The sequence below is a fragment of the Myodes glareolus genome, chromosome 24 (assembly GCF_982192425.1).
Source record: "Myodes glareolus chromosome 24, mMyoGla1.1, whole genome shotgun sequence".
Taxonomy (NCBI): Eukaryota; Metazoa; Chordata; class Mammalia; order Rodentia; family Cricetidae; genus Myodes; species Myodes glareolus.
The window spans coordinates 49,485,598-49,494,663 of NC_142049.1; the positions used below are offsets into that span (position 1 = coordinate 49,485,598).

The 9,066-nt window shown below is 54.9% G+C and overlaps 1 protein-coding gene across 2 annotated transcripts; it reads left to right on the plus strand.

Moving 5' to 3' along the window:
• The first annotated feature begins 147 nt into the window (after positions 1-147).
• Positions 148-8,856, plus strand: Tbc1d17 (TBC1 domain family member 17). 2 transcript variants are annotated; one of them, XM_048438126.3, is made up of 17 exons: positions 148-320; positions 619-717; positions 795-869; positions 1,880-2,003; positions 2,771-2,978; positions 3,438-3,549; positions 3,860-4,021; positions 5,131-5,259; positions 5,345-5,448; positions 5,902-5,996; positions 6,337-6,453; positions 6,532-6,632; positions 6,718-6,817; positions 7,649-7,746; positions 7,847-7,963; positions 8,281-8,367; positions 8,503-8,856. In XM_048438126.3, exons 1-17 carry the CDS (start codon positions 300-302, stop codon positions 8,695-8,697), a joined length of 1,944 nt encoding a protein of 647 aa, XP_048294083.3. In that variant the 5' UTR covers positions 148-299; the 3' UTR covers positions 8,698-8,856. The 2 variants fall into 2 exon arrangements, 1 of the variants encoding a protein (XP_048294083.3); XR_015736408.1 differs by lacking the exon at positions 8,503-8,856 and having other exon boundaries at positions 7,649-7,763.
• The last annotated feature ends 210 nt before the right edge of the window (positions 8,857-9,066 follow it).

Genomic DNA, 9,066 nt, shown 5'->3' on the forward strand with positions numbered 1-9,066 from the left:
GGCGGTCACGAGTTGTTGGGTAGCGATCACGGGTCCGTCTACTTGTTTACTTCGTGGCGAGAGTGGTTCACTGCGCCTGCGCCGTCTCGTTGCCCCGAACAAGAGTGTTGTCTACACCACGTGACCCGACTCTTGACGTTTCAGCTACCCTGTTCAGACAGATGGTTTCACCCATTGCAGCTCTACAGCTTCAGGGGCGCAACCACTGTCTGGCCTGGAAGGGAGGGTTCCTTCCGGATGTGACACCTCATTGACCCGGAAAGGGAGGAGATTGGGGCAGTGGAACCTCCGCGGTAGCTATGGAAGGATCCAGCTACAGGGTAAGACTTCGGGACTCATTCCCTCGCTGGTCTAAGGCGACACCCCTTTCCCCCGCGATGGTCTGCTTCCACCTTCCGCTGTGCAGGGACTAGGCAGAGCTAATTTAGAAAGCACTGATTCTTGGTAAAGACGCTGTCACTCCACGGCCGATAGGGAGCTCTGTTTTAGCCCCTCCCCGAGCGCGGGCGGGCCTGTGAACTTGGCACGCCCCATCCTGGCTGGTCTGTCTGTGTCTTTGGACCCCGCCCCTGGGAGGGCGCCTTCCTAGACCCTGGTTCTCACCACGCCCGCCCCTAGGTGGTGTTTGAGAAGGGAGGCGTGTATCTGCACACTAGCGCCAGGAAGCACCAGGACCCGGACTCTCTCATCGCGGGCGTCATCCGTGTGGTGGAGAAGGTGACATCTGGGGAACTTCGGGTTGGTGGTTGAGGGCAGTCGGGCGACTTTACTAAGTCCTCACCCACGTCCCTCAGGACAGTGACGTCCTCCTGCACTGGGCTCCGGTGGAGGAGGCTGGAGACCCGACGCAGATCGTCTTCTCCAAGAAGGTAGGCGCCCCGCTTCTCTTCACCACTCAAGGTGAAGGCAGGGGTTACTCGGGAACCTGCGAGTGTGTTTGCTTTGTGAAACGACCTGATATCCTGTCCTCTTGGCTGCTTGGGGAACCCTGTTGGGTGAAAGCCTGGGTTCCCATTTCTTTAGGGGTGTGGCCTGGGTTTGGTGTGAGGCCACACCTCCGCTCTTTTCCCTGTGCTCTAGTTTCACCTAGTTGCTTTACATTTGTAACATTTGGTGTTTATTTACATGCGTGGGTGTGTGGCAGTCGGAGGATAACCTTCCTCCCCCGCGCGGGTCCCAGGGGTTGACGCAGGCTGTCAGATTTCACAGCAGTCTGAACCAGCTCACTAGCCTGGTGATTTAGTTTGTGAGGTGGGTGGGTGCGGTGTGAGTGTATGGGCATGCGTGTGCACTCTCCATGGGTGCATGCAGAAGCCAGAAGATGGCAGTGCAGATCCATGCTGGAAACTGGTTTTTGTGATTGTGGAAGCCTGTGAAGCACTAAACTCTTTCGCTTTGTTTCCTTACTCATGTACGTACTACTCGGAGGAGTCATCCTTCCTCCCTGTGGGTTCTGCGGACTGAACTCAGGTCCTCCATCTCACATGCCAAGCCACCTGGCTGGTGCTGCTCTACAGTGTCCCTTTTCTGTCCATCACGGAACTGTCATAGCAGTGTCCCCAGTAGACTCACAGTGGCAGTGGCCATCACTTACAGGGAAAAGTCAAAAGGCCATGAGAGGCTTCTTGGCCAGAGTGCAGAGCAGGCCTCTGTCCTTGTCACTGAAATCTGGACTGTTGGTGCTGTGGCCTCAGGTGTAGCCATGAATCTAGGATTCTAGCCTGACTCTTCCTCAGCCACCATGGGTGACACCAAGCAAGCTTTCTGCCCCTCCTGCCTGTTGTACCCTTGTTCTAAAGGGTTGCTGTCTCTGGGGCTTCCAGCTGTAAGCTGGGGACATTTGCGAGCACAGCTCTTTATTCCCTATCCTTCTCTCAAGGACCCAAGTGGAGGGGAGCCCAGTGCCTCCGAGGAGGAGCCCACCTTTGACCCCGGCTATGAACCTGACTGGGCTGTCATCAGCACAGTGCGGCCACGGCCCCACCTGGCAGAGCCCAGGAGAGGTGAGTGAAGCTGTACCGCAGCGATCTGCCATATCATGGTTCCAAAGGCTTTTCACCCACAGTCAAGGTGGTTTCCAGATGCTTCCTCTCTGGCCTACGAAAGAATGGCTTGGTTCTAGGTGTACCCATGAATTCTCCTGAGGGTTTTTAGGCTTGTGGGTTGTGGAAAACCTGACAGGCAGCTAATCACAGGGTAATTTCTTCTTCTTCTTCTTCTTCTTCTTCTTCTTCTTCTTCTTCTTCTTCTTCTTCTTCTTCTTCTTCTTCTCCTTCTTCTCCTTCTTCTCCTTCTTCTCCTCCTCCTCCTCTTCTTTTCTTCTTCTTTTTTTTTTTGAGGCTTGGTCTCACTATGTAGCCTTAGCTGACCTTGAACTCAGAGATCTGCCTGCCTCTTCTTACCAAGTACTGAGGTTAAAGGTGTGTGTCACCATGCTCAGCCTCCCAAACCTTTTGTTGTGGCTCAAATAGGGTATGGAGCAAAGAGAGCATTAGAGAGGTAAGACAGCCAGAAGGCTAGAGACAGAAGAAGATAGTTCTGAAACTGAAGACCGAGAGAAGCCTGGGGAGGTTCTAGGACATTCTAGGACAGACATATCCACTGGGGTTCTTTCTAATCTTAGGCAGTTTACTTCTAAGGAAATGCCGGAGTTCTCAGAGTTAGAGGGCAGCTTCCACCAAGACTTCAGAAGACTGTGCTGTGCAGAGGACACCCTGAGTTGGCCTGTCACGCTGTTGATACCACACCAGCAATGCATTGCTTCCCCTAGGTGCAGAGCCCAGCTGTTCCCGGAGCTCCTGGGCCTTCTCCGTGAGCCTGGGGGAGCTCAAGTCCATCCGCAGGTCCAAGCCAGGCCTCAGTTGGGCCTACTTGGTCCTGGTGACCCAGGCTGGAGGCTCCCTGCCTGCCTTGCACTTCCACAGAGGGGGTACCCGAGCCTTGCTCCGGGTCCTCAGCCGCTATCTGCTGTTGGCCAGGTAAGCCTCTGCCAGCGTTGGATCGGTGAGCCAGCATGTCTTTATGCAGCCTGCAGCTCTGGGAAATGAGCAAAGCACAGTTTTAGTAGAAAGGCCCCGAAAAGATACAGGAGCCTAGGCCTGCTATCCCCCTGTTGGAAGGCTGTGTGCCAGCAGGATTGACAATTGAAGGCCAGTGTGGGCTGCGTGAGGCTGAGTGAGGGCAGGGAGGGAAGAAATGGCCCATCTTGATGGGCCAGCAGTAGTAGTCTCTGTTGCATACAGAGTATCTCCCCATCCCCAACAAAACTGCTCATTAGCTTCTTCCGGAGTCAGTCATGTGGGCCCAGAAGTGCAAAAGTCTGGTCTGGAGACTTTCCTTGCAGTACCATTTTGTGATGGGAAAGGGGCTACAGACCTAGAGAAGCATGGCCAGCTGCACCAAGGCCTGTGGCCTCCTGTGTGTCCCTGTTCTCCCAGCTCTCCACAGGACCCCCGCCTCTACTTGGTCTTCCCCCACGACTCCTCTGCCCTCTCGAGCTCCTTCCACCACCTGCAGCTCTTCGACCAGGACAGCTCCAATGTGGTGTCTGTGAGTGCTGAGACGGATGTAGGGCACCGTGGGTGTGGTGGGGAGACCCCGAGGGGCAGCTCCAATGTGGTGTCTGTGGGTGCTGAGATTGATGTAGGGCACTGTGGGTGTGATGGGGAGACCCTGAGGGGCAGCTCCAATGTGGTATCTGTGGGTGCTGAGATTGACGTAGGGCACCGTGGGTGTGATGGGGAGACCCTGAGGGGCAGCTCCAATGTGGTATCTGTGGGTGCTGAGATTGACGTAGGGCACCGTGGGTGTGATGGGGAGACCCTGAGGGGCAGCGCTAACACCTGTCACCTTTCCCCAGCGCTTCCTCCAGGATCCCTACTCTACCACCTTCAGTAGCTTCTCTCGAGTGACCAACTTCTTCCGGGGAGCCCTGCAGCCGCACCCTGAGGGCGCCTCCTCCCCTGACCTGCCCCTGCTGCCAGATGATGAGCCAGAGCCTGGCTTCGAGGTCATCTCCTGCGTAAGCGCCAAGTGACCCTGTTTCTGCCTTTCCTTTGTGCCACATGGACATATGGCTTCAGGAACTGGGTTTTCTCCAGGCTTTTTCTGTTGGGCCACCAGCCAGCTCCCAAATCACGACACAGAGACTTATTAGTTTTGAATGCTCATCCTAGCTTAGGCTCACTTTATTTTTTTTTTTTAAATTATTTTAAATATTTTAAAATATTTTAAAATATTTAAAAATATTTTAAAATAAAAAACTTTATTTTTTTTTAAACCTGTTTCTTTTTATCTATCTTTTGCCTGCTCTGTCTCTCTTTTGTGGGCTTATTACCTTTCTTACGTCTCTGAAACTGACTTTCACTGCTTCTCTGTCTGGCATCTGCCTGGTTTCTGGCCCCAGGTGTATCACTTACTCTCTCCTCTTCTTGTTCTTTCCTGAGCCCAGATTTCATCCTATTCATTCTCTTGCTTGGCAGCCCTGCCTATCCTTTCTCTGCCTAGCTAGTGACCATTTAGCTCTTTATTAGACCAATCAGGTGCCTTAGGCAGGCAAGGTAAAATAAATGCAGCACATCTCTACATAACAAACACACATCCTTAGCATCGTTAAAACGTGCAGCGAAACAAAAGTAACACAGCATCATACAGTTACAGCAATGTTCTTTGTGGTAACGCATCTCTGCCTAGTTCAGGATTCCGCAGCACCTTGGTTACGTGAAACCGGTATCTGGAACTGTGTAATCAGTGACTTCACAGGAGTCTTGTGTAATGGGCTCGTGCCTCGTGCACTTGGTGGATGTCTTTCTTGAGCTGAGGATCCATGCGGCCCAGGGGCTCTTACATGCTAGGCAGGTTCTCTGCCACTGATTCCCACTCCAGAGCCTCACTGGTGATCTAGAGCAGAACTCCCCTGCTGAGCCAGTTCCCCAACCATTTCTGGTTTTTGAGACTAGATGTCTCAATTTTCCACCCTGGCCTTGTACTATGTGATCCTTCTGTCTCAGGGCTGCCTGTGGCTGCTGCTGTTCTCAGGTGCCTTCTTTTCTGGAAGCTCCTGCTGACCCCTGGTCTTTAGGGTTCCTCCAGCCCAGGAGGGCTCAGGGCTCACGTGCCCGTGTTCTGCAGGTGGAGCTGGGGCGGCGTCCCACAGTGGAGCGGGCTCCTCCAGTCACAGAGGAAGAATGGGCCCGCCACGTGGGTCCTGATGGTCGCCTGCAGAATATCCCTGAATTGAAAAATCGGATCTTCTCAGGGGTGAGTGTCGGTGGATGTAGACTAAGGTGGGCTGGCAGCTGGCCAGGAGGAAGCCCCTGACCTGTGTGCTCCATCGCACCCCTAGGGTCTCAGCCCTGGCCTGCGGCGGGAGGCATGGAAGTTCCTCCTGGGGTACCTTAGCTGGGAGGGTTCAGCTGAAGAACACAAAGCCCATGTGCGGAAGAAAACGTGAGTGAGAACGTGTAGCCCCCACATCCTTTAGACATCTCTGCCCTCAGGCTTGGGCTTGGCCCCCCTAGTCTTCCAGATTAGGGTGTCCTGGAGCCAGCATAGGCCTTGCTGTGAACTGTACTGGGGCTTCCCACAGATTCTGGTTCGAAACCACCGTATGCAGTGAATAGCCTCATCCCCCTGATGGGAGTCCCTTGCAGTCTGTTGCTGTACTGTTGTAGTTCCCACAGCTCCTTCCTGTGAGCGCCTAACCCCTGTGAACACCCGAGGGTGCTTCAGTGCCCTGGACATGCTTTCCAGCAGAGGCAGTGGTGGTGACAGATACTACCAGAAGCCCATGGGGCGGCAGGACCAGGGGACCTGTGTGAGTGAGCAGGGCAGGTGCTTCTCCAGGTGTTCCCTGGGTGCTTTGCTTGCAGGGACCATAGCTTCCTTGACCTCTGCCCTCAGGGATGAGTACTTCCGAATGAAGCTACAGTGGAAGTCTGTGAGTGCTGAACAGGAACGGAGGAACTCACTGCTGCATGGATACCGTAGCCTCATTGGTGGGTGGGTGGGGGAGGGTGGGGCAGACTGGAAACAGTTGGGTGGATGTTGTGGCCATGGGGCTGAGCTGCAGTGGAGGAGACAGGACACGGAAAGAGGTCTTGGGGCCTTGTCGACTCTCACTGGGAGATTGTGTGACTTTACCCCTCTGTGCCTCTATTTCCCCAGAGTCTCACACTGGGGGTGGCAATGAGAGGTTCTGGGGAACCCCCACCCTTACTGTAGCATGAGCCCTGAAGCTGAGGGCTGTCAGCATGCAGGAGAGTAGGGCTGGTGCCTGTGACCAGCTAGGAAGGCCAGCTAACCTTTCTCTGCTCCTACCATGTTGGGCCCCCACAGAGAGAGATGTAAGCCGCACCGACAGGACTAACAAGTTCTATGAAGGCCCTGAGAACCCAGGGCTGGGCCTGCTCCATGACATCCTCCTAACCTACTGCATGTACCACTTCGACTTGGGTGAGCACTGCACTGATGGGGCGAAGGCTGGGTGTCTTAGGTGCTCAAGGTGTTGCAGCTGACCCTGTTTTCCCCCAGGCTATGTTCAGGGCATGAGTGACCTCCTGTCCCCAATCCTCTTCGTTGTTCAGAACGAAGTGGATGCCTTCTGGTGTTTCTGTGGCTTCATGGAACTTGTGGTGAGGCACAGGATGGGAGAGGGGTGTGGGACAGCCGCTGAGGTGTCCGGTCAGTGCTCTGCTCTCACACTTCCTGCTCCCGCAGCACGGGAACTTTGAGGAGAGCCAGGAGACTATGAAGCGGCAGCTCGGGCAGCTCTTGCTGCTTCTGCGGGTGCTGGATCAGCCACTCTGTGATTTCCTGGGTAAGTCCTATGTGCGACCATCTGAATGAGAAAAACGTCCCAAATAACCTGGCATTCAAAGCTTAGGGGGATGGGGAAGCCTGCCCACTGTAGGCTAGATGAGGTTTCTCTGGACCATCAGCTAGGACCACTGCATTCTAGCTGGGAGTTCCTTGTTGCTTGTTTAAAATGAGAAAGGCTGAAGAGGCCAGGGCTCGGTTGCTGGGATTCCCAGCTGACATGCGTGAAGCTCTGGGTGAGACCACCTGCTGCATGATGGGGTAGAAGCAGGAGGATCAGAAGCCACATAGTGAGTTTGAAACCAGCCTGAGCTACTGAGACCCTAAGTGTGTTTTTGAGGAACCTGGGACCGTGCTGGCTGGGAGGTAAACACGGCACTTTCTGTGCCTAGGGAGACAGTTGCTTCTGTCAGGAAGTCCCCTGGAAACGCAGTTCTTCTGAGTGTGTGGCCTTCTGTCTGTCACACTTGCCTGAGACTGATTTCACTCACCTGCTAGATATTCTGGCCACTAATTGTCTAGACCAGGTCCTCAATTGTGCTGGCTTGTGGGGACCGTGTCCATGTTAACACTCATGCTGTCCTCAGGTTACTACACTGACTGACATTCTCGGGGTGCTTCTGTGAGTGCACAGGCCCCAGTTGCTTCCCTTGGTGTAGTATATGGTCTTCCTGTGTTCCTGTCCCTCTAAAGGGAGGCAGTGGTGGTGGCGTCCTATGCAGCACGTGTGTAGCCATGCCTGTCTGCCTATCCCAGCTGCTGAGTCGACTGGGATCTAGACTAGGACTTGGCCACCAGCTGCCGGCAAGGCTAACCGCCTGCTGTCCTCTAGATTCCCAGGACTCGGGCTCGCTGTGCTTCTGCTTCCGGTGGCTGCTCATCTGGTTCAAGAGGGAATTTCCCTTCCCTGATGTCCTTCGGCTGTGGGAGGTGGGCAGCCAGCTGGGGTGAGATGCTGGTGGAAGGACGGGGAGGTAAAGGGAGATGGGCAGATCAGAGTAGGGCTTCAGGGTTTCTTCTGATACCCCAGGTCCTGTGGACTGGGCTTCCTGGCCCCAATCTGCACCTGCTGGTGGCCTGTGCCATTTTAGACATGGAGCGGGATACCCTGATGCTGTCTGGCTTTGGCTCAAACGAGATCCTTAAGGTGAAGTAAGGGCACTTCCCTTGACGTAGGTGTGTCCACCTGCAGTGTGTTGTGTTGACCTTATTGAATGGACCACCTTGTCTGGGTGGGGTTGGAACTCTTGTCCCCCACCTACCAGGCAGCCCCTGCCCAGTGAGGGTCCTTCCTGTTGTGTTCCAGTGTCCAGGTGTGCTAGCAGGGGATGCTGTGTTACATGGTGCCAGGCCAGGGAATCTTGAAGGCCTCTTCTAGCTGGGCCCTGTACCCCTGGGGCAAGTCTGCTTCCCTCCAACCCCAGAAGGAAGGCGGGCATGCACCTTACCCTGCCCTTCCTACAGCACATCAATGAACTGACCATGAAGCTGAGCGTTGAGGATGTGCTGACGCGGGCAGAGGCCCTGTACAGGCAGCTGACTGCCTGCCCAGTGAGTCCTTTCCTCTTCATAGGGAATAAACCTCCATGGCTCTCCCCACCAGGCCCTCCCCATCCCCTCCTCATCCTTTTGACTCCACCCCCACCCATCACCTAGCCTCTTGGATGCTTCCCTCCCTCCCCCCAGGAACTGCCACACAACGTGCAGGAAGTCCTGGGGTTGGCGAAGCCGAAAGAGCCCAGTAGCCCATCTCCTCCCATATCCCCATTGCCATTGTCGCCCACTCGGGCCCCGCCACCCCTGCCGCCGCGTGAGGATGTCCCGCAGCCTGACAGCAGCCTGGAGATCTTGCCTGAGGATGACGATGGCACTGACTCCTAGCCTGTTGCACCTGATGGTTCTGGCAGATTTCCAGTCCTGAGGCCCACGTAGAAAGAAGACCTGGAGCAGGAGACCTTAAGCCGGCCAATGGAGGTTGAGGATTCCCTGAACCCGCCCACCAGCGGCCAATGTGAGGCAATAAACCATTGTTTGACTGTGCTGGTGACCAGTAAGCCTTGTTTTTCAGATCTCGCTCCTAGCCCAGACTGGCCTCAAGGCTGTCAGTTTTCTGTTCTTCCATCAGCACCTTATCCTCCTGTAGCTCATGATCTCCACAGTGCAGTGTTCACCCAAGTGTTGCCCGCCCAGAGCAGCTACATTCAAGAAACCAGAGCAGTGGGGAGGGAGGGAGGGAGCTGGGCCTCTGGG

Excerpts from the sequence above, each read along its gene's own strand:
- Tbc1d17 (XM_048438126.3), top strand. The coding sequence starts at position 300 with ATGGAAGGATCCAGCTACAGG. Across the intron at positions 2,004-2,770 it reads CCTGGCAGAGCCCAGGAGAG|GTGCAGAGCCCAGCTGTTCC; the intron begins GTGAGTGAAGCT and ends TGCTTCCCCTAG. Across the intron at positions 7,964-8,280 it reads GCTCAAACGAGATCCTTAAG|CACATCAATGAACTGACCAT; the intron begins GTGAAGTAAGGG and ends CCCTTCCTACAG.